The 22,790-nt window shown below is 52.9% G+C and overlaps 1 protein-coding gene and 1 long non-coding RNA gene across 4 annotated transcripts in view; one reads left to right on the top strand and one right to left on the bottom strand.

The window, feature by feature from the left end:
• Positions 1–22,790, top strand: part of HEATR1 (HEAT repeat containing 1) — a 45,765-nt gene that overhangs the window by 20,949 nt on the left and 2,026 nt on the right. Inside the window, exons 21-43 of one of the 3 annotated variants that reach the window (XR_012509970.1) lie at positions 3,655–3,824; positions 4,395–4,553; positions 5,841–6,083; positions 6,347–6,478; positions 8,362–8,465; positions 8,634–8,777; positions 9,368–9,486; positions 9,578–9,699; positions 11,156–11,284; positions 12,442–12,672; positions 13,376–13,502; positions 14,732–14,892; positions 17,168–17,214; positions 17,311–17,434; positions 17,991–18,131; positions 18,603–18,892; positions 19,460–19,610; positions 20,443–20,601; positions 20,750–20,884; positions 20,998–21,102; positions 21,187–21,336; positions 21,895–22,049; positions 22,552–22,646. Coding sequence is in view for 2 of the 3 variants with exons in the window: in XM_074373264.1 (XP_074229365.1) it covers positions 3,655–3,824; positions 4,395–4,553; positions 5,841–6,083; positions 6,347–6,478; positions 8,362–8,465; positions 8,634–8,777; positions 9,368–9,486; positions 9,578–9,699; positions 11,156–11,284; positions 12,442–12,672; positions 13,376–13,502; positions 14,732–14,892; positions 17,168–17,214; positions 17,311–17,434; positions 17,991–18,131; positions 18,603–18,892; positions 19,460–19,610; positions 20,443–20,601; positions 20,750–20,884; positions 20,998–21,102; positions 21,187–21,355; positions 21,895–22,049; positions 22,552–22,710 (3,476 nt within the window). In the remaining variant the exon portion in view is untranslated. Of the gene's footprint in view, positions 1–3,654; positions 3,825–4,394; positions 4,554–5,840; positions 6,084–6,346; positions 6,479–8,361; positions 8,466–8,633; positions 8,778–9,367; positions 9,487–9,577; positions 9,700–11,155; positions 11,285–12,441; positions 12,673–13,375; positions 13,503–14,731; positions 14,893–17,167; positions 17,215–17,310; positions 17,435–17,990; positions 18,132–18,602; positions 18,893–19,459; positions 19,611–20,442; positions 20,602–20,749; positions 20,885–20,997; positions 21,103–21,186; positions 21,356–21,894; positions 22,050–22,551; positions 22,711–22,790 lie in introns of those variants that run through there. The other 2 variants (XM_074373265.1, XM_074373264.1) reach the window with 2 other exon arrangements.
• On the bottom strand, positions 862–8,367 carry LOC141579041 (uncharacterized). Its single transcript, XR_012509972.1, has 2 exons — positions 7,965–8,367; positions 862–4,418 (listed from the first exon to the last, which is right to left on the bottom strand). It is a non-coding gene; the product is annotated as an uncharacterized LOC141579041 (long non-coding RNA).

Below are 22,790 nucleotides of genomic sequence, written 5' to 3'. Positions count from 1 at the left end.
CTTTTTTTTTTATTAATACTGAGTGTGCTGTCTCTGTACGAGTGTGTGTATGCATGTATGTGTGTATGTGTAGGTGGTTTCTGGTTACTTCTAAGCTTGTTTTTAGGTTTTAAATGTCAGTTGTAGAAACTCACTGAGACAGACAATAAAAAAGGCAGGTGACTGATCACAGGCTTTCAGTATCCAGCTGTCCGTGTTCTCAGCTCCAGCAGGAGCGGGACCATCTAGGGAAGCCAGACCACATAATACAACTCAGTGTCCAGCTGCTGCTTGTAAAGCGGGCCTCTGTTCAGACCGCCCTCCTGGGTTTGTCTCTCACCACGTGTAAGACATTTTCAGGCTAGGCACTCACTAATGAAATTCCCCAAAATAAAATTTCTGTTTTCTATAAAGTGAAATTTTGCCTTTTGCAAGAGATGCAGAATTTCATGAAGTTGATGACTGTGACACTGCAGAGTGGCTTGACCTAGAAAGCGGGTGACAGATGAGAGGGCCTGGCAGAATTACACCTGTGGGGGTCGAAGGTGACAGCCTTGCTGAGGATGACGGGTCATTTAGGTTCCGGTGGAGTAAGTGGCCCATGGGAAACCTGGAGGTGTTCTTGCTTGATTTTTTTAATTCCAAAATCACTCTTTCTAAATGGTCTATGAATGGTTATACATTTTTCCCAGAATAATTTCTCAATGTTTATCATTTATTAGCTCCTTGAAAGAACATGTTATCACAGTTGTAACCAAAATTTTGTTATATATGAGGTAAAACAGACACACAGTTTCAAGTTTTACTTACAAAATAAAATCCCATGAGTGTAGTTCTTCCCCCACTACTTACTATAAAATTGCAGCCTCTACTTGAGGTGGATTTACTTTTACGGTTTTTTTCAAGTGTTTTGGATGAGAACTTCCTGGGCATTTTTAAACTTTTTCAGTTAATACACTATAAACGTCTGTCTGTATTAACAAGCGTAGACTTTTATCTTTCTTTTATATGTCTGAAGAGTATTCCATCCTATGGAGATAGCATAATTTATTAATAGTTATCTGCTGGTAAACTTGTGAGTTTTCAGAAAGATCATAACTGTTTCAATTTCTAACTGGGTGTGTAATGTCTGCTGTGCTTTGGCATCAAAGGCGGTGGCTCCTGAGGAGGCTGTGTCCCGCGGTCTGTGAACAGCAGGGCCGGGGGCCTGACTCCCCTGGGGTTGCCGCAGCCTGGGCCCCCCCCCCGCCCCCGCTGCCTGCCTTCCGTCACCTGCCCCTTCCCGAAGCGCTCCGGCGTTTATGCTGCGCAGCCCTGGCACAGTCCTCCGCTGAGTGCAAGGGAGGCACCGTGCTCTCCTCGAAGCTCAGGTCCCCCAGGGCCTCGCTCGTCACGCCTGTCCCAGAGCCTCCGCGCCGCGGGAGTGCTGGCTGCTGTGTGTGTTCATAGATTTACCAAAGACAGTGTGCTAGTCAGAAGGGGGGGGGGCGTTGCAATATTACAATTACGCGATTTAGTTCTGTCAGTGGCTTGGGACTCCAACCATCATTTCACGTTTCTGTGCAAATACGTCCCCCAGCTCGGGCTGGCATACGGCGCATCCTCGCTAAATGAGTAAGCGTCTGACACAAGCTGGGGCTCCCGTTGGTTTGCTGTGCCTTATCGGTGTAGTGAGCTTACTTGCGTGTTCAAGAGCAGAACTCAAGTATGGTTTCCAGCTTTTATATAAAATACGCTATTTTAAATCAAAGTAAATTTGTTGGTAGAATGAAGTCACACAGATTTTTAAATGGAAAGACCTTCCTAAAAGCTGATTACTTTTATAATGTAGCTTTGACTTATCTTGAGTTCTAGTACCGTATGTGAACATGGTAACCATTGTAGTTAGTACTTTGAATTTGTTTCTGAATTTGTATTTTTCTGGAAGCCCTGCCCCACCTTACTGGGAATTTTAGCAAATAGATATCTTGATCTGAAACTCCCCTTTGTCTGAATTCAGCTTTCCGGCTGTTTACTTGTGGCTTTATTTTATTAATTAATGTGATGGAGACCAGGAAGGACTTCCCAGCTTTCCCATGACCGTGTATGTGTATGAAAGCTTGTCACACTCTGTCTTAGCATTCCAGAAGTAGTATGTGTGGAGCAGATCTTTTATAGTAAGGGGAAAGTCACCAGAATGTGCCCCAGTAAGTGGTATGGGATAGAGCGTAAGTAACTAATTGCCATAAAAGGAGTTGGGCGCCTCTTTATCCCAGAGATTTCTTTTAAAAAACCTCTGAATCAGTGATTACACAGATGCATTCTACCAGATCCCTGACGCAGGTAATCTCAGTGCTGTTGAACAGGCAGGGCATAGAGCGGAGGAACGTAACTCATAGGACCAGCGTAACTCTGAAAACTGACACTGCTTACAGACAGAAAGCCATGACTGCTTTGAATAATAATGCAAAAATTCTAAATAGAATATTTGCTGGGTCCATTAGCATTATTTTAGAAAACAAACATTTTCCCAGATAGAGCTCATTCCAACAATACAAAATTATTTCAGAATAAGGAACTCTGTTAATGTAATTGATCCTATCACTGTTAAAGGAGGAAACTTTACCATCGTGTCCAGAGGTCTGAAAGGGCGTTAGCTAAAGATCAGTAATAAATCGTAATTAAGTGACAGCAAAACTGGAGTAACGCGGTGGCCATACTTCTCAAGTCAAAAGGTAGTATTTTCTGTGCGTTTGCGTGAACAAGCATTCCTGTTAAAGTCATCACCGTTACTGAACTTGGTTCTGGAAGCACTAGTTGACAGAAATAGCTAAGTTTCAGATACTGATGGGACGTGTGAAATGATAAAGCTGACGTCCCAGACCTGTGGGGTTCTTGGGTGGATTGTTAAACAGGACACACCTGGCTAGCCTTTTGGAAACATTTTAAAAGTTTGACTCCAACATTATTTCTTAGAAATTCCACCTGAAGTAAAGACTTCACATTAAGAAGGTTAGCTCTAGTGTTAGAAGAAAACATGGAGTACATACGGTCTCTCTCTAACTACAGAGGCAGGTGCTTGAAACGTTCACTTAGAGTGGGGAGGGCCTTTCTAAGCAAATACAGAACTAGAAAAATTTTTCTATAAAGCTATAAAGTTTGCACAGCAAAAGGTAAAGTGAAAATATACATCAGTTCAGGACAAAATATTTGCAAAACAAAATGCACAAATGGGTCAATTCCTTTGCACACTTGTGCGAGGATGTATGTACAATGGTGTTTGTGGCAGCATTTGTAATGTGAAAAGAGTAGGAACAATCTCAACTTTTACCAGTCAGCAACTGGTCTAAAAAAGCTTGGAAAATACACATGGAAATCTGTGTACAATTTTAAAAGGATACTGTAGGTATGTGTGTACTTTCACGGAAAACACTTGCAGCAGACGTTGAGCTGTGGCGCCGGGCGGCGCAGAACAGGGTGTGAATACTGTACCTCATCTGTGTTTTCAGGAGGACGTGCCAGCGGATGCCTGACGTTTCTCTAGAACAGCAGACAAAATTAAACAGCGACTGGTCTTTAGAGAGGGAGTTTGGGTTGGGAGGAAGGCTGTCCATCGTGCCCCCCTTTGGTACTATTTAAATTTTGTAGTCGTTCAGTTTTTAAGTTGTTACATACACGTTTTTCCCTTTGGTTTAGTGGTGCCGTCTCTCCTCGTTAGTCTGGGGAGCCCCGTGAAAGAGGTCCGGAGGGCTGCCGCGCTCTGCCTGCAGGCCCTTGGCGGAGCGGCCTCCCACTTCCCCCTGCTGGTAGAGCACTTGGTTGCGAAAGCGGAGGAGACCACCTCAGACGCCACCTACGTTGTTCAGGTAGACTCGTTCGCAGAGGAGATGGAGGCTCGCTAGCCTCTTCTCCTTTCCTGGCCTTCTGCTTGTAGGGATTCCGGTGACTACGCCATCAAGTTTAGAAACTGCTGTGTCAGCGTCTGCACGTCTTTCTCCCCCTGTTTTCTTTCCTTTTTAATTTTTTTAAATTAAAAAGAATTTTTAAGCGGCAGTTACCTTTTATGTATTTACTTATTGGGGGATTAAGTTTGCTTGTTTAACGGAGGGACTGGGGATTGACCCTGGGCCCTGCGTGCTAAGCACACGCCCCACCACTGAGCTGTGCCCTCCCCCCAGCCCGTGTTAGAAAGACAGTACCACGTTTCATTTCTGCTCCTTGTCCACCGGCTGAGAGGGCAGCGTGGAGCTTTTGATAGTAAGCTAGCCGGTGGGTGGTTCTCCGCTTTCTGCTAAGGCTTCAGGGGAGGTGAAAAATCACGAGTGGCGTCGCATCGCGTGGGAGAGAACCCTCAGTCAGTAGTACCCGTGGCCTCGGTGGCTCCTTGGCTTTTTTGTTTGTTTTTTTTAAATCCAGTTTCCTTTTCTGTATCCTAGGATTTGGCTACTTTATTTGAGGAGCTACAGAGAGAAAAGAAAGTGAAATCTCATCAGAAGTTGTCTGAAACTTTGAAAAACTTACTTAATTGCATATATAGTTGCCCATCGTACGTTGGAAAAGAATTGATGAAGGTGCTTCGGGAAGTCAACAGTGAGGTATGCCCGTTCCGCGCGGTGTCACTGAAGGCTTGCTGCCACTCACATAAGCAGGATGCAGTGGGAGCTACGTGTCCACACAGGAGCATTTTCTTACTGATTGGGGGCGGGGGAGAAAAATACACAGGATACAAGAGGCAAGAATCAGTGAGTTTCTTTCCATTTTGAAATCGTGTGTCATCCCATCTAATCGTGGACTTGATTTTATGAATTTAAAAGTCACATGGGGAAGAACACGGATGACGTGCTGCTGAAAACCCGTCAGGGTGTGTTTGTTCTCCAGGTGAAAACCCTCCTCGAGGTGATAGATTTGGACATAAAGGCTTGTGTACATCCCAGGATCACTCACTTTATTTTAAAACGTATGTCAGACGTTTTTCTGGGGGGAGCGTCTGTAGCTTTCATTAAGTTGTCGAGGAAGCCTGTGACACAGAGGAGACTTGGTGGTGTGACAGTGTGTGCTCATAAGCAGAGAAAAAATGCTCTTGGTCCTCGTGTTCCAAAAATGCCTGTGTACTTTACCATCCTTGGATGGACTGCAACTTGGGGAACAAAGCGGGGTAAAACGGAGTAAAAGCCATTTGCCTCCACTGCCGTGGTGTGCTCGAACAGATAGCCTTTGTCAGCTCCGGTCGTCCCCGCTAGGGTTGAAACTGGGAGTTGACCATCTTGTTCTGCAAAGGACCAGACGGTGACTGTTTTAGGTTCTGTGGGCTGCAGTCTGCAGGGCACTCAGGTCTGCCATCGTATTGGGAAAGCAGCCCCCGACAGTACGTAGACAGTGAGCGTGCCTGTGTTTGAGGAAGCAAAACTGCCAAACCCAGGCGGCCCTCGGGATTTGGTCTGCAAGCCATAATTTGCTGCTCCTCGTTTCGTTGTTAAAAGACTTCACAGACATAATTTGAATTAGTATTAATTATGCCAAGTTGGAAACATTGGTTGAGGAAGTGTGCAGCATTTTAGAAAAGCTAAAATTTATTTCTTTTGTGTGAAACTTGAAGTTTGTATTTCCTGTTTTCACAAAGTCAGGATGCTCGCAGATCGTTTCTCCTGTCATTTTGGAAGAGTTTAGAGCTTTTGCCCGTTGCAGACTGAGCTGTCAGAGGGGACCTGGGTGTCCGGCTTGGATGAATAGCCGTCTTGGTGTCTGGGAGGTCGTCATTTTGGGCTTTTTCCTCAGGCTGGGCTCTCAGTCTTGCAGCGTGGTATCTTTGGGTGTCTTTGTACAGCACGAGAAGCTTTCATCAGTATAGATAACTGTTTACTAATGAGTTTTCCAAACTTTAGACAGTGCTTTCTCAGCTGTTGCCTATGATCGAACAACTACTAGACAAGATCCAGAAGGAGCCCACAGCCGTCCTGAAAGACGAGGCCATTGCTCTGCACCTCTCTCTGGGAAAATACAACGAATACTCAGCTTCCCTTTTACACAAGGACCCGAAGAGTCTCGATATATTCATAAAAGCTGTGCACACAACAAAGGAGCTTTACGCAGGAATGCCAGCCGTTCGGATTACAGCTCTTGGAAAGGTCAGTGACTTCTTTCAGAAACTAAAGCGTGTTCAAGCTTTTAAAAACTTGTACTGATTTACTTGGAGAAGATCATGGACTGGGTATGTTTTAAAGGAATAATATGGTATATCTGACCCATTTCGCAGAACTGAATGATGTACATGAGTCACTGAAACTGACAAGCTGACGAACAGTTTCACGCCGTAAGAGGGACAGACAGGAAGACTGTTCTGGAATTCACGTGTATTCACTGAGCTCAGTTGCCCTTTTTCTGCCTCTAGATTACGAAGCCGTTTTTTGCAGCTGTATCAGATGAAAGGGTTCAACAGAAGCTTCTTTGCGTGTTGTTCGATTTACTGGTGAACTGCAAAGACGCACGCTGTGCTCAGACTGTTAGCAGTGTTTTTAAAGGGGTAAGTTGTGAGCTTTCTGTCATTTGTTTACTCATGTTCGTTCTCTTCCAGGTAACACTGTGTGCAAGCATCCTCCATTTAATAGTGCTTTTAGGAAGTCAGATGTCCCCAGTAGCCAGAATCGTAGAAACGCAGGTCGCAGAGAAGTGCAGAATTGAAGTTACAAGTCTTCACCATTATCTTTATCGTAGGAAACATCTGTCGTTTTGAACAGGCAGGGTGTGTGGGAGGGTCTGCCTCTCATGTAGGGAGTAGGAATGCGTGGTGCCTGCCGTCCAGTTGGGCAACAGACTCTGCTGCTTAATCTGAGCAGTCGTGGAATGACTTAACCGGGCGGAATGGAGGTGCCGCTCGTTGGTCTGCGTGCGTATTGAACCTGGCTGTAGAGGGTGACCGCCTCGTTACTCTGCTTTGTTCTGTTACGTTTCTAGGAAAACGCTTCCACAAAAACAGGTAATTGTGTGGTGAAGTTCTGGTATTCAGGTTCCGCAGGTCTCAGAATTTTAGCGTCTGTACTTAGGTGTCTGAGATAAGTGACACAAAGCAGGGTGCAGAGCAGCAGGGTGTGTGACATGCTTCTGCCTGCACGTGTGTGAGCTTCATCTTTTCTTACCCTGCCCCCACCTGACCTGCACGTGCCAGCTTCACCCCCTGTTGGACACACAGCACCTGGTCTGCTACTGCTGTTTTGAACACCTTCCCTCATGCTTATTTACTAAGTTTTCTTGTGAAGCACATTTTTTATTGTTTTTGTTACCAAGAAGAGCCTTTTACAGAATAAAGATACTAAAATTATATAATACTTGCAGTGTTTCCCGATCCTTATTTCTGTTCTTACTATTTTTATATATGTAAACGTTAAAATTTGGAATATTCATGTCTGCAGACTGCTCTCCTCCCTTCTGTCTCCTTTTATCCTAAAGATGAGACATCCACTCTGCGAGTCTGGCAGGGGCTCAGTTCCACTTTGTTCTAACTTTCCTTTAATTTGAATTATCGCAGGTAGCCTTTAATTCCTCTGAAACTTACCTTGCTGTCACGTAGTAAGCGGGAGTCTAGGTTGCTGGCCCTTCCATTCTTCAGCTCCTACACTCAGGCTTAAGACCATCCTCTTGTTTCTCGTGGCCCCGGCATGCACCTGAAGTGCACCCCAGATCCGTTACGGTCTTAGCTGTATTTGGTTTCAGTTATCGTAGTTTTTCTTACCCCTTTCTCTCTGACTTTCCAGATTTTTAACTTCATGCTTTTGACTTTTTCTCCCTGATAAACTTTGGAAAAACACTGTCAGGGTAGAAAGATTACCAATAAAATTTTGAATGGAAACAGTTTAATTTGGGAAGTAAAATCATACATTATCAAGAGTCTTTCTTTTTCAGGAAGATGATAGTACGTTCATTTCAGTCTTTTTCTTAAATCCTTCACAAAAATTTTAAATTTTACTTATATTTGGATTCATTTATTTCTCAAGATAAGAATCAATAAATACCTTTAATCTTTCTCCTGACGGAAATATGTGTATTTAGGCAGTTAGCTTCCGTGTCCCTCTCGTGGCACGAGAAGATCTCACACGCTGTCAGCGGACGCCTCGCTGGCGCTGCTTCTGTAGCTCCGCTGTGGGCTCGCTCTGGCGGCTTCACCCTCGGGAGTGTTCAGACCATCCAGGGGTGTCTGAATTCTGTTACACGTTTCATCCCGATAGAGCTGTTGGTATGTGGGAAATTTCCAGAAGAATATGTGAGCAGTTGTCAGCGGTGTTTGCCTTTGGGGATCAGTCTGGCCCTCGCATCGCAGGGAGGCAGAATATGTTTTCACTGCATCTCTCCAAAGTGACTGCTCTGATTGTACCCCGTGGAATTCTGTCATCAGCCTTCTTCCTGTTTCAGATTTCCGTTAATGCTGAACAAGTCAGAATAGAACTGGAGCCACCAGATAAAACGAAGCCCTTGGGCACGATCCAGCAAGCAAGGAGGCAGAAGATGCAGCAGAAGTAAGAGCCCCGAGCGCAGGGCGGGCCTGCGGCTCCCCCCCTCCCCGAGCATCATGGAACTGCTGTGACTTTCCGATGCCCGTCAGCTTGGCGTAATCGGGTGCGATGATTTTTCCTTAGCATCGATAGCGTTTGCTTTTCTAACTGTTTGTCGTGTGTGTTCCCCAGAAAATCACAGGATCTGGAATCTGGTCAGGACGTTGGAGGTTCTTACTGGCAAAGAGTAACTCTCATCCTGGAATTACTGCAGCACAAGAAGAAGCTCAGGAGCCCTCAGTTGCTGGTCCCGGCTCTCTTCAGCCTGCTGTCGAGGTAACGCCCGGCCTCCAGCCTGGCAGGGAGTGAGGCTCTGACTCTTGCCCGTCTTGCTTATTCAGCGCTCTGCAAGGCAAAGCGCGTGAAGGCTGCGGCTGAAGGATGTACAGAAGGCTATGGTGACGCACTGCCAGTGCCTGAGCCTGACCTTCACCCCGCGGCCCCGCGGCCCGCGGCCCCGCGCCCCTGCTTGCCTTCTTGGCTTCCAGTCCCACGTCCCTGGGACGGCATTGCTTGTATTTGTTAAACAGGGGACACCGGCTGCGTTTTTTGGGTGCGTGTGGTTAGATCGCTGTAGTGTCTGTGCTGAATTGTGGGTGTGAGCTCTCGACCAGAAGGGAAAAGGTTGTCCCGGCTGTCCTAGGAGGTTCAGAACAAGGCGATGAGCGTGCAGGCGGGGGGTGGTTGTCGTAAGCGTCCGCCTGCAGGAGGAAACTAGACTCACACCGTGCTTGTAGACTCGGTGGTTAATGTTCGTAGTGTAGTTTCCCTTTCTGAACGTGTGCTCTGGACAGTTGGGCATCAGTGCAGCGCTGACCTTCTGCGTCTCTCTCACCACCCATCCCTCCTCCCTGGGCGTCCTGAAGGAGCTTGGAGCCTTTGCCGCTGGAGCAGGGCAGCATGGAGTACACCAGACAGCTAATTCTGAGTTGCTTGCTCAGCATCTGCCAGAAGCTCTCTCCAGATGGCGGCAGGATACCCACAGGTGTGTGCTGTGTGGGAAGGAGGGCGGGGAGGGTGGTCTGCTTGAGGGGGGTCGTGCCACCCACTTGGGGTTTTTCTTTCTCACCCTGCAGATGTTCTTGACGAGGAGAAGTTCAACGTGGAGTTGATAGTTCAGTGCATCCGCCTCTCCGAGATGCCTCAGACCCACCACCAGGCCCTCTTACTTCTGGGCGCTGTCGCTGGGATATTTCCTGTGAGTGCCGGTCGCTCTGAGTACTCGGGCAGGGGTTCCGGCGTCTCTTCTGTGGGGACCCACCGGCGTGCACTGCTTTGAATTCAGTGGTGGTTGGGATCTTCCAGCGCTGGGACCTGTCAGCCCTGCCTCTTCAGTGGCCGAGACTGTGAGCTGGTTGGTCTTGCTAAGCTTTGGTGCCCCTTTTTGTAAAGTGCAGAATAACAGCGACCTTCATAGGGCTGCAGTGAGGGTTCCTGGCTAGCTTCTAGCACAGTGCCTGGGGCAGGGTCACTCCCACACGTGGGGCTGTGCTGTGCTGTCTGGAAAGACTCCCGTGACTCCTCAGGTAATCCTCACACGGCTTTCAACCAGTGATTTAAGAAAATTAATGTGGTGACACACTACCGCTGTTAAAGAAAAGCCGTGTCCCTTACAGAAGTGTGTCATCTGAAGATGTTTTGAAGAGGTTGGGATTACTTTCACGCTGGGGAATCAGCCACCCCCATGAGCACAAAGGGCTTGTCTTCTGATCCGCTGCGGCCATGTGTGGGAGGTCTCATCTGGGCGGGGCTTTTCCCTTGGGATACAGTCAGTGGCTCTCACAGGGTTGGTAATCCAGTAACAGTTAAGAATGGCTGATATTTTTCTTTTGTTTAGCCAACTGTACGTAGTTCATATGCCGTAAACCCCACCCCTTCAGAGTGCAAGGTTCAGCCGTCTTGGTACCTGCACCAGGTCACACGGCCATCACTCCGGGAGCAGCCACTTGTCCCCGGCTCCACCCCTGCCCTGCCCGCCTTCTCTGCTCTGGACGGTCCCTGTAGATGGAACCATACAGTGTGTGGCCTTCCTTGTGTCTGACTTAGTGCACTTTGCACAGTGTTTTCAAGAGTCATCTGTTTTGAAGCTTGAACCCGTGTTCCTCTTACGGCTGTGTGATAACAGCGTTGTGCGCGTGCACCGCGACTTACCTGTTCATTAGTTGATGACATTTCAGTTGTTTGCACTTTTTGGCGATTCTCAGTTACGCTGCTGCGAACACTCGTATGGGAGGTTTTGTGTGAGTGTGTTTCCAGCAGGAGTGGGGCTGCAGGGCCACATGCTGGCTCTGACTTTCTAAGGAACTGTCAGACTGTTTTCCAGAGTGTCCGTGCATCTCGTGCCCACCACGCAGTGTCTGCGGGTGGTGGTTTCTCCTCTCCTCACAGCTGTTACTGTCTTTTTCTTTATATTACAGTCACCCTCGTGGGTGTGAAGCAATGTCTTAAGATTGGGATTTTGAGTTTCCCTGATACTGATGTGGATCAGCTATTCATGTGCTTAATGACCATTTGTTTGTTTTTGGAGAAATGTCTCTGCAAATCCTTTGCCCATTTTTAAATTGGGTCTTTTCTTTTTATTGCTGACCTCTAATGACTTATTGATATTTGATGTGCTTAAAATAGAAAACGCTGAGAAACGTGTTTCCTTTCAGGATAAGGTTCTGCACAACATCATGTCTATTTTTACGTTCATGGGAGCCAACGTCATGCGCCTGGACGACACCTACAGCTTCCAGGTCATTAGCAAGACGGTGAAGATGGTCATCCCGGCGCTCATTCAGGTACGCGGGCTCCCTGCTGTCGTTAGTGTGGTTTAACTTTTACGGTTTTTACACAGTGACATTGAGGTGGTGGTGAATGACACTAAAAGCCTTTCTGAAACGCTCAGGGCTTTGTGCCTCTCAGAGCAGCGAAGCCAAGACACACTCTAGGAGGTAACATCTTTTCCAGAAGTCTCTGAACGTGCGGGCTGGCTCTTCCTGTGACAGTGAACTCGCACTTCCTGTGCGTTGCGGGGCGTGGGCTGAGTTTGAGGGGGCCCTTACGCAGGGCGGGGGCAGGGGGACAGGAGGTTTTGAAGCAGACTTGCTGATGCACACGGCTCAGCAGACATGCACCGCATGCTCGGAGCCCGGCTCCCGGAGCTGAGGGAGGCCTGGTCTCCACCAGGCGGGTCTCCAGAGGGAGTGAAGGACTTGAAGGTGCGAAGCGGCTGCAAGGCTGAGTGAGCGTGCTTCTGCCCGGGGGGCTTCTCCCTGCCCCGCTCTGGTGCTGTCGCTGCTCGTGTCATTGGCCGTGACCACTCCAGGAGCGCCCGTCGGCAGCACCTTGTCCTCTGCGTCTTGGTGTGAGGCTGGTGTTCTGTGTGCAGCAGGTTAGCCCGAGCAGCTCCCGTGTGTAAGGACAGGAACGTACGCCGGCAGAGGAGAGAGATGCAGAGGGGCTCAGGAGGGGGGCGTCCGCGGGGTGGGGACTGCCGGGCTTCGGGAAGCAGCCCTGGAACCTGGTGGGGTGTGCGGGGTGCAAGGGGCCAAGAGCCCAGGCGGGGCTCAGGCATCGGGGTGGCCACTCGGGCGAGCGTCTATGGCGAATGTCTGTGTCTTCCTTCTGCGGTTTGTCCGGGAACTGTTTCTCGAGCACGGAAACAGGAGTGAGACCAGGTGGAGTTCGTTCTGAAGGCAGCAGGTGGGGCAGCCGTCGCCCCTCTGGCGCTGGGCTCCCCAGGGGGCACCGCCTGCTGGCTGGGCCCCCAACGTCACCTCTACGTGTCCCAGCTCAGCCCAGGGGCAGTCTGCACTCCTGGAATACTTGCTGACTGGGTTTATTAAAATTCCCTCCACCGCTCTGGGGCACATCCGAACGCCTCTCCTGTCTGCAGAGAGCCCGTCTCGCGGGGGGTGGTTTGCTTCTGCTCAGCGTCCTGCTTGCCGTCCCACAGTCTGACACTGGAGGCTCCGCAGAGGCCACGAGGAGCGTGGAGGAGATCGTGGTGAAGATCGTCGGCGTGTTTGTGGACGCACTGCCCCACGTCCCGGAGCACAGGCGGCTGCCGGTCCTCGCACAGCTGACTGACACCCTGGGGGCAGAGCGATTCCTCTGGGTTCTTCTCATCCTGCTCTTTGAGCAGTATGTCACCAAAACAGCCCTGGTGGTGGCCGGCGGAGAGAAGGTCAGAACAGGGCGGGCTGGTGGGAGGGAAGTGTTGCTGTTCCAGGTTTCGGGTCACTCTCCGCTGTAAACGGTGGGGGGGGGTGCTTGATCAGAATTGCTTTCAGACAAGTTTGTGGCCTCCCTTGATGTTGCTGTCAGAGCCCAAGGCCCTCTGAGCACCCTTGGGCCACAGGACTTCTCCTGAGCTGACCTGACGTTTCTAGAAACAGGGCCAGTGCCGTGCTGGGCATTCTGGCTCAGGCTGTGCAGTGATTAAACTGTGTCCCTTGAACGTGGTTTTGAAGGCATTTCAGAGGGAAGGGGAGGAGGGTGGGTGTCACTCAGCTCAGTAAGACACAGGTGACTGAAGAGCACTGCTGAGGCGGGTAGAGCTGCTCGGTCCAGGGCTGTTTTTAAGTGAATCCTTGGGCTTGGGTCTGCGAAGAGACCTAGAACCCACTGCCAGTGAAGCGGCGCTCCGTTCTCCGGATCATCAAGTGCTTTATCCTGGAAGCGGGCCCCATGGTTCTCCCCAGTTGGTTTTTTATGTCAGGAGCTCGTTCACTGATTCCTAAGGCCACACACACAACCGCAGGGACAGCATAGAGCAGCTCTGTGTGCCAAGAACTGTCAAAGCGTCTCCCTTCTCTGTCCTTATTGAGTAACATGAGTAACATGAGCCTGAGTGGTGCAGCTTCTTACCTGCCCTCTTCTCTACGCAGGACGCGGTTCTGGAGGCCGACACTGAGTTTTGGATTTCAGTCTGTTGTGAATTTAGTGTCCAGCATCAGATACAGAGCATGATGAATGTCCTCCAGTACTTGGTGCAGCTGCCAGAGGACCAGGAAGGTGGGCAACGATCAGGCGGTGGGTACCGTGTAGCCTGGGGCTCCCGCGACGGGTGCAGAGGGCAGTGGGCTCGTGCTTCGGACCCGCAGTGCGTCTTCCGAAGGACTGTGTAGACTGAGTGTCTGGTCTGTAACTTGAGTCTGGTGCAAACCTTCTCGAGTCCTCATGGAAATTAGTAGGGCTTCTGGCCGTTCCTCTCTCCGGCTTTCACACCTCAGTGCCTCATGCTGGTGTGTCGCTGTTGGGGAGCAGGTGTCGGAGTGAATTAGGGAAATGACAGCAGGTTAGCACGACCTGCTGGCTGTGTCGCAGCTTCCTGTTAAACTTGTGCAAAGACAGGGGAGGCTGTGGCTCAGGGGCAGAGCTGAGGTTCAGTCCCCAGTACCTCCACTAAAAAATAAAATAAAAAATTAATTTAGAAATACACAAACCTAATTACCTCCCACCCCCCGCAAAAAATGTGTAAAGATAATTACAAGAAGGAAAAAAACAAGTACCACAGCAGTGGCAACTAGTTACTACAATTTTATCAAGTGGGGGTCTTGAAGAAAACACCGCGGCTCACCCCACCAGTGAAACGCTTAAGAGCAGGTGGACCTGTTACGAGTTTTCTTTGTTCTGTGCCGTCTGGCGCAGAGCGGTGAGGTGCGTCAGAGAGAAGGCTCTAAAGACGCCATGTCGGTGCTCCAGGCAGCGGCCCCTTGCCCCGTCCTCCCGACGCCCGGGTGTAGGGGGGGACCCGGGAGGTGCCTGCGGGGGGTGCTAGTGTCGCTCCCTAGGAAGTGGAGTCCACGTGCCCACCACAGACGCCCCCCGCCGGGGCACCGCACCCCCTTTTATGTTAGGTCCCCTCAGCTGTGGGAGGACGCACGTCCCCAGCTTTGAGAATTAAACGTTGACGCCGAGGGAGGCCCTCCAGTCAGTGGGGCCACGAAAGGGGGTGCCTGGCGGCCTCAGAAGCTGGCTGTGGAGCCGGCACCTGGAGGCCCCCTTTCCCTTGCGTGTCTCGGTCACCCCGCCTTTGGTTTGGTTTGTCTTGCGCGCTCTGTTCCCCAGACTGTTGGGCACTTCCCTGGTACGGGTCCTCCCCCGTCACTAACGTCAAAGGGGAGAAACTGCGTGTGACAGGTGAACAGGCCTCCCCGGAACAACCCGTTCACTGCGCTCGTTGTCTCTGTGGAGCCGGGGACGTGGCTGAGTGAGGCCTCCTGCTCTGCTGCCCTTTTCAGAGACCGCGCCCGCACCAGGCCCCGGCAGGAGTGAGTCCCAGGAGGAGCCGCTGCGCGTTCTGGCCGTGGGCGCACACACCGCCAAGCAGCTGCGACACGTCACCTTCCTGTCCGTGTCCTTCATGGCTCAGCTCCTGGCCTCCAGCAGCTTCCTCAGAAAGGTGAGGTGTTCTTCACGTGTGTTGGTGGTACAGTTTTGCTTTTTCTAAGGGAACTGTGCTTTAAGCTGGTAAAAGTAGCTTGGCAGGTATCTCGTGGAAACCTGAGGCGTGCCTTTAAGAGTAATAGAGAACTGATAGGAGAGACGGCTTGGCATGGCCTCCTGTCGTGCCGTGCCCCCAAACCCCATGGCTCAGTAATTCTGTCCCCGAGCGGCGGCTGCCCACGGGAGTGCACGGCTGTTCTCGACAGCGGTACTCACGGTGGCCTGGGGCTGGCAGCACCCGGTGTCCCTCAGCCGTGGCGCGGGCAGTGTCCGTCATCATAAATGGACATGAGGACACTCAGCCATCTGCAGACTCCCGTCAACGTGACATCAAAGGAAAGAAGCCAGACCCAAAAGAATGCATCCTGTGACTCCAGTCCTGCAAAGTTCAGAAACAGGCAGGCAGGCCTGCAGTTTTGGGGGTAACGGTGGTGTCCGTCTTTGGGCAGGAGGGGGAGGGCCGAGTGTCGAGTGGAGGAGGGAGTCTGCGGTGCTGAGAGCTTTGCTGTTTCTTGACCCGAGTGCGGTGGGCTCTGCGCAGACGCACTGTGCACCTGCTGTCTATGCAGCACTGTGAAGTGGCAGAAAGAGGGGTCTGGACGGCGACCAGGATTCCAGGAAGGCCGTGACGTTCACCTGTACCGCACCTCGCTTGGTGCGTGAGCTGCCGGGAGGGAAATGCTGACAGAGAAGTGACTCTGTGAGCTCAGGACTCTCGGTGGAAGGGCAGCAGCGCTCAGCACGTGGGGGCAGAACTCGGCCTGGGAAGGTGGCTCCTCGGAAGCCTTTGGTTTACGGCAGCCTCAGGATGAGCCCATTACAGCCGGGAGCCAAGCGCCCTCTGTCACTGTCCCATTTGGCCAAAGAAATGAAGAGGGAAGAACTAACAAACGCCCAGCCCTGATGCTGGCCTCACGAGCTCACAGGCGGTCAGCGCGGCTCCCGCGCCACGTCGGGCAGGCGCTCCGGGGCCGGGGGCGGGGGGTGGTGGCGCAGGCTGCATGGCAGCGGGCGCCTACGCGGTCCAGGGGACGCGGTGCTGCGGGCGGGCACCACTGAGCAGCGGGGAGGCAGCTGTGCAGGGTGGAGCTTGGACGGCTTTGTTCACATGTAAACGAGAGCTGAGGTGGATGAAACTGCCTGTGTGAGAAGCAGTGCTTCTCTGAGAAGAAACTAGGGAAACATACCCGGGGGATGGAGGAGAATTTCTTCAAAACAACAACAAAAAGTTTCCGTAAACATGAAAAAACTGCAGGCTGAAAAGCTGCTGCCCTGGGTAAATCGGAAAGCCTCAGTTTCTGTGAGAACAAATGGCAAAGAAATGCATTCACTCGAGGAGTCACAGATGGCCAGTGTGACGAATCAGCCGCCATAGTAGGAAGGGAAATGCAGGTGAAATGAGGTGCCACTGTGGTGTTCATCAAACTGGCAGGAATCCTAAGTGCTCAGGGGTGGCAGGACCAGGGGGACAGTTGTTTGTGGGCGACGTTGGGCAGCGGGAGTCGGGACAGCGTCTTCAGACAGCTCCGGGCACCGGGCAGCGTCCAGGCGTGTTGAAGACGCCCACTTGCTGTGGTCTCGCGGTTCCCCTTTTTCTACAAAACTTGCCAGATGCTCAAGGAGAAACGTGCTTTCTTAGCGCTGTTACTAGAAGAACAAAAGTGGCCATAAACTAAATGTCTACGAACAGAAGTGAACAAAGATGTAAGTTGTGTTGTGTACAGAGGGCGCTGTGTGCGGGTAAACCAGTGGCCCAGAACAACTCAAGTCCAGAGACAGGTCTCAAACCCAGTGTGATCAGGAAGGCGTGTTGTTGGCTGGCGTGTGGTCTCTGACAGCCTTGAATGGCAGGGTCCGGTGTGGGGCCTGGGGTCAGAGGTCGGGGCCTGGGGGGAGCAGCTAGAGTCAGACACTGCTAAGGAAAGATGGGCGCTCCGTAAAGCTGGTGGGTAGAGGAAGGTCATTCGTTTGCTGTATTTTTCTCAGACTTTGTAGTACCTTCCAGGTAGTCTGAGTATCTTAGGATGTGATCAGAGTCGGCGGGAAGCGTGCGAATGAGGGAAGTGGCATGGGCATGTGTGGTGGGCTGGTCTGAGCCTGGTTACTCTGCGCCGTCGGGAGGCACTGGGAGGTGTGAGCCGAGTGGTCTGGGATGTGTCCCTGCGCTTCCTTCCAGTGAGTCCTTATTACTGGCTTCCGGGCTGTTCTGACGATTCCGTCTCTAAACCCAGGTGGTGGAGAGTGGTGGCCCCCAGGCGCTGGCCGGCCTCGAACAGAGGTACGTTGCTTTCCCTTCTCTAATGTTCACTTGGAGGTGGTTTCACACTGTCAGAGCCGGGGCCCGGCACAGGCCTCTGAGTGCCCCGTGTCCTAGGTTGCTGGAGGCCGTCCTGGGCTACATCGACGCGGTGGCGCAGTCCCTGGAGAGGAACACGGACAAGCTGACGGGCAAGTTCTGGCGAGCCCTCCTCAGCAAGGCCTACGACCTGCTGGACAAGGTGCGCCTCCCCTTCCTGCCTTCTCAGTGCCTTTGCTGCTCTCTGCCGTTGTAACATCATCTAGCAGAAGTTTTAGCTTAAGAGTAAACTTAGCAGTAGCTTTTCTTAATATAATGCAGCTCAAGATTTTTCTCGGAAGAGAATCTCTTGATGACTAGAAATCATTTTCTCTGAAAAACATTTGATTCCACATCAACTGAGAACATGTGCCTCAGTGAATACGACGCTTCGCGTGTTAAGCCGTGTCTGGCTAGACAGCGTCCCGCTGCCTTCAGGTGGGACAAGAGAGAAATCCCCGTGGGGCCTGTGACGTTGGGGTCGCTGGCTCAGGTCTGGCTGAAGGCGCCACGTGGCGTTGAGCGACTCACTTGCTGTCAGCACGCTTTATTACTGCCTTTGTAGCAGCTGTGGTCAGCACTGCCTACCTGAAAGGCCAGTGCAAGAACCAGATGAGGGAAGTGCCTGGAAGGTGCAGCGGGCGGAGGGCTGTCAGCCGTGAGCGAGCGTCCCCCTGCTGTGACTTTCCCCATTTGTTAAATGTAACACTGCCGTGTAGGTCAACGCCCTGCTGCCCACGGAAGCCTTCGTCCCCATGATCCGGGGGCTGCTGGAGAACCCGCTGCCGTCCGTCCGCCGGAAGGCTCTGGACCTCCTGAACAGCAAGCTGCAGCACGGCGCCTCCTGGAAGCGGCAGACGGTGAGTGCTGCCCACGCGGCGGCGGCGGCCCAGAGCCGCCCGGGACTCCCTCGGGTTTCCCCAGGGCTGCAGGCCAGATGAGCGCCCGGCCCTCCGAGTGCGGTGCTGGGCCCCGCGTGTGTTCAGCGTGGGGTGTGAATTCCGACAGGAGAGCCCTTAGGCTACAAGTCCAGCCCGGTGGGGGTCTTGCTTGGTGTGGGCCACATGTTGCCTGAACTTGAGCACAATTCGAACCCCCTCCCACTCTGGACGAGGCAGGGCGCGTTCTGTAAACACAGGCTCGGCCGCAAGCGCGCGCAGCCGCTCACCGGCCACAGAGCAGATGGAGGAGCAGCGGCTTCTGCATGATCGCGAGGCTTAGAGCGTCTCGATCCGAATTCCGTCAAGACCGAGCAGCAGAGGTGGGGTCGGGGTGGGGGGCTCGCGCTCCGCTGGCAGCTGCACTCACTCGGGGTCGTGGCCCCTCCCCAGGTTTGCCGCTTCCTCGAGCTGGTCCCCATCCTCCTGGCCTTCGTGAAGCGCAGAAGAAAGACGCTGGAGGAGCCGCCAGTAAACAGACAGACAGCCCTGTTCTCCCTGAAGCTCCTGTGCAGGAACTTCGGTGCCGAGGACCCACAGCCTTTTGTTGCTGTGCTGAGCGCTGCCGCGAGGCTGACGGCTCCCGAAGCCAGGGAGGAGCGGCACGTCCTGGGCGGCGCGCTGCTGTGCGCGGCGGAGGCCGTGTCCGCGCTGCGGGCGCTGGCTGTCCCCCAGCTGCCCAGGTAGGCCTGGCCAGGCGGCGCGGGCGTCCCCGCCTCTCGGCAGGAGCTTAGGAGCTGATTGCTGAAGGGGCGACCTTCCCCCCGGGAGCACAGCGAGCCGGGCCCTCCGGCCGCGGCGCTGGCCGCCGTGCGGGTGCGGGCGGGCTCCTGGGCCTCTCACACCTTGGCCATCCACACGGTTGGAAGACACTGTTCTTTTTCTTTTACTTTTTTTTATTGAAGTGTAGTTGGTTTACAGTGTTGTGTTAGTTCTAGGGGTTCAGTGAAGTGATTCGCTTTTTATATACGTAAGTCTGTAATTGGTCAGAGTCTTCTAGGTGATCACAAGACACTGAACGCAGCTAGCTGTGCTGTAGGACGCTGTCACTTTTCAAGGTGACGGCTGGGCCAGTGCTGTCGGCCCTGGGAGACTCTGGCTTGTGGTCGTGTCCAAGGTGTGGACATGTGAGGCTGTGGCACCAGAGGTGTCCCGGGCACAGCTGTGTGGCCTTGGTCGTGATGGCCTCTGCCCCTCCTCTGTTTACCGTGTCTGTTCGAAGTCCCCTGAAGCCCGGTCCTTCCTTCCAGCCTGATGCCGTCGCTGCTGACAGCCATGAAGAACGCCTGCGAGCTGGCGGCGGGCGAGCCCTACCTGCTCAGCGCCCTGGCGGCCCTGCAGAAGGTGGCGGAGACCCTGCCGCACTTCCTCAGCCCCTACCTGGAAGGCATCCTGCTGCAGGTGAGCCGGGCCAGGCCGGGGCGGGGGGCAGGGGCCGAGCACGGCAGGAGGGTTTACTTTTGTAAAGGTGTGCTTGTTTCTCCCAAGCGTGGGCCTTTTCTCTCACGTTCCTCGTCCCTCCCGCTCGGCCAGGCCGTCCACGCGGGTGTCGCTGTGTGAGGCTCCTCCCTCTCCATGCTGCAGAATGTGTCTCCCTGCATTTGTCCCCCTGTGAGCTCTGCACTTTGCTTCCTCTGCAAGCCGGTGCCCTGCTTGTGTCCAGCATGGAGCATCTCAGCCCTGCGGTGTCTGCCGAGCAGGATGCCTGCAGATAGCCAGCAGGCCAGTGGCATTTGTCGCAGAAGGAAAGTTTCCAAGAATGGCCCCCTGTTACCCCTGTCCTGTTGACCATTGGCCATTTGAGGTCAGGAGCCTTAACTGTCATGACGCGAGTGAGTGGGGTCAGGCCTCGGAAGTGGGCTTGTCAGAGAAGGAGACCGCTCCCTCGGGGAGCCTTCTGGGTTTCAGCCATGAAGAACCCGACTCTCCTCGCAGCCCCTGTGCCCCGTCCTCCGAGACCATTGTCTTGAGTGCTCTGTGTCCTTCTGGCCACCGTGTGCCACGGCCCCGACACCCGTGGGACCAGGCGCCTGTCCGCTTTTATCTGCAGATGTTCAGGCTCGGCTGCAGGAGTGCTGTGTGAGGCCCCGCTGTGCCGGGCTTGCCCAGTCGTGCCATTCGGATCGGCCTCACCAGGTCACCGCGGCCTGTGAGCGCGTGGACGGCCATCTGCGGCGGGTTCCTGCGGCGGGTTCCCGCAGCGGCCCTGACCATCGTTTTCCTGTTCCTGCAGGTGATTCACGTGGAGAAAATCACCAGCGAGCTGGGCGCTGCCTCCCAGGCTAATGTCCGTCTCGCGTCCCTTAAAAAGACACTGGCTGGCACTCTGTCACCACGAGTCTTCCTGCCAGCCGCCAGCAAAACATACAGGCAGATTGAGAAGACCTGGAAGGTTAGATTATCCAGGCGTCTGGCTTTGGGGGAGGTGGTTACAGCACCGACATTTTTCAGTTGTCACTTAAAGAAGAATGCGGTTATTTAATCCCATTAGAAATGCATTAATGAACTAAAAGGGGGCTCCTCTCTCGACTGTGTGTTAGAGTCACATGGGCCCGTGCATGAGCATCCTGCGTGAGCACCTCGGAGTCATGAAGAAGGAGGAGCTGGCCTCCCACCAGCCGCAGCTCACCGCCTTCTTCCTGGAGGCCCTGGACTTCCGAGCCCAGCACGCCGAGGTAGGCTGGCTGCTGCTGACCCGGGCCCCAGAGCTGGGGGCCAGAGAGCAGCCTGGCTGTCTGCACGGCTTGCAGATGTCAGGACTCTACTGAATCAACACTCCTGTTTTTAGGGTGACCTGGAGGAAGTTGGGAAGACAGAGAACCATATCATTGACTGTCTGGTCGCCATGGTGGTGAAACTCTCCGAGGTCACGTTCAGACCCCTGTTCTTCAAGGTGAGCCTTCTCCCCCGCGCCGCCTCGGTGCTTGTGTGGCGGCCGCCCGGTCTGAGGGGAGCTGACGCCACTGCGTCCTCGCAGCTGTCTGACTGGGCCAGAGCAGAGGACGCCCCAAAGGACAGGCTGCTGACGTTCTGCAACCTGGCGGACCGCATCGCTGGCACGCTCAGAGGGCTCTTCACCCTGTTTGCCGGCCACCTAGTGAAGCCCTTTGCTGACACCTTGAACCAGGTGAACATCTCCAAAACAGGTTGGTAGCTGACTCCAGGTCAGTTGGCGCCCTTGCCCTGTGCACCCCACACAGCGTACAGTGACTGACTCCAGGTCAGTTGGCGCCCTTGCCCTATGCACCCCACACAGCGTACAGTGAATACTGGGCTGGGTTCTTCTGAGTCAGGTGTCAGACGCAGAGGTGTCTCAGCGCGCTGTGAACTGACTGACTCACTTAGGAGAAAGGATGAACAGACGTTCGAATGTTACTGGGAGTTAACTGTGAAACATTAAAGCTAAGGCTGGTTTGTCCTTTCATGCTGATGTGCAGCGCACTTGACAGCTGTGATGTGGCCGGCCAGACTCAGCTGTCTTCACACACTCCCACCAGGTCTGGAGGAGGGCCCCTCCCTGAGAGGCTGCTGTTCGTTGTGTTGTGCCTCATCCTGATGGATTTCCAGACCATCTTAGAAACACCTTCTGATCACAGCTCTTTTCATTGTGATTTGAAATTACACACCAGAGATTAAATTGTGAAATTCAGTTTTTTGTTTCCATTTTTACTCTTATCTACTACAGACGAAGCGTTTTTTGACTCTGAAAATGACCCTGAAAAGTGCTGCCTGCTGCTGCAGTTTATTTTGAACTGCTTGTATAAAATCTTCCTTTTTGACACCCAGCATTTCATAAGTAAAGAGAGAGCAGAGGCCTTGATGACGCCGCTGGTGGATCAGGTGAGCAGCTGCTGCCGTCTTGTTAAAGGTGCGGAAGCCGCGGCTGGAACGCGTCTGTGGGTGTTCCGTCTGCCATGGCGACGGCTCGCTGGGCTGTTTTTCTTCCTTTTTATGAGCTTATTTCAAAATTGGTTTCTCATTTCTTGTGAATAAAACCTATCTTCATGATGGCATCTACTAGGTTTTACTTTTGAATTTTTCAGGTAAGAGGCATGAGATAAGGTCTATGAATTAAATGTTTAATTCTTAAAACCCGGGTCCATTGGGACTGTCGGGGTGCGGCTGCCTCTGGAAGAACTACTCTCGGACGTCCCGCAGAGGGAGGGGTGGTGCCAGGGGCTGAGATTCCGTTTGAGGTCAGAGTAGGTGGTAAGTTAGAATAAGTGGCCCTGGCCCCGAGCCTGCTGACCTCAGGAAGGATGGCGGAACACTGTTCGTACGTTGGGCGTTTTCTCAGACAGCGGCGAGGCCCTCTGCTCAGAGCCTGTCTCTCCATTCACAGCTGGAAAACAGGCTCGGGGGAGAGGAGAGGTTCCAGGAGCGGGTGACACGGCACCTGGTCCCGTGCATCGCACAGTTCTCCGTGGCCGTGGCCGACGACTCCCTCTGGAAACCACTCAACTACCAGATTCTGCTCAAGACCAGAGACTCCTCGCCCAAGGTGCGTGGCAGCGGGTGGCACCGAGGCCGGCCGTGGTCCGGTGCTGGTCGTCTGGCCGGGAGCATCTGCTTGTCACTCAC

This window comes from Camelus bactrianus, chromosome 11 (assembly GCF_048773025.1).
Source record: "Camelus bactrianus isolate YW-2024 breed Bactrian camel chromosome 11, ASM4877302v1, whole genome shotgun sequence".
Classification (NCBI taxonomy): Eukaryota; Metazoa; Chordata; class Mammalia; order Artiodactyla; family Camelidae; genus Camelus; species Camelus bactrianus.
This window is presented reverse-complemented; position numbering and strand designations above follow the sequence as displayed.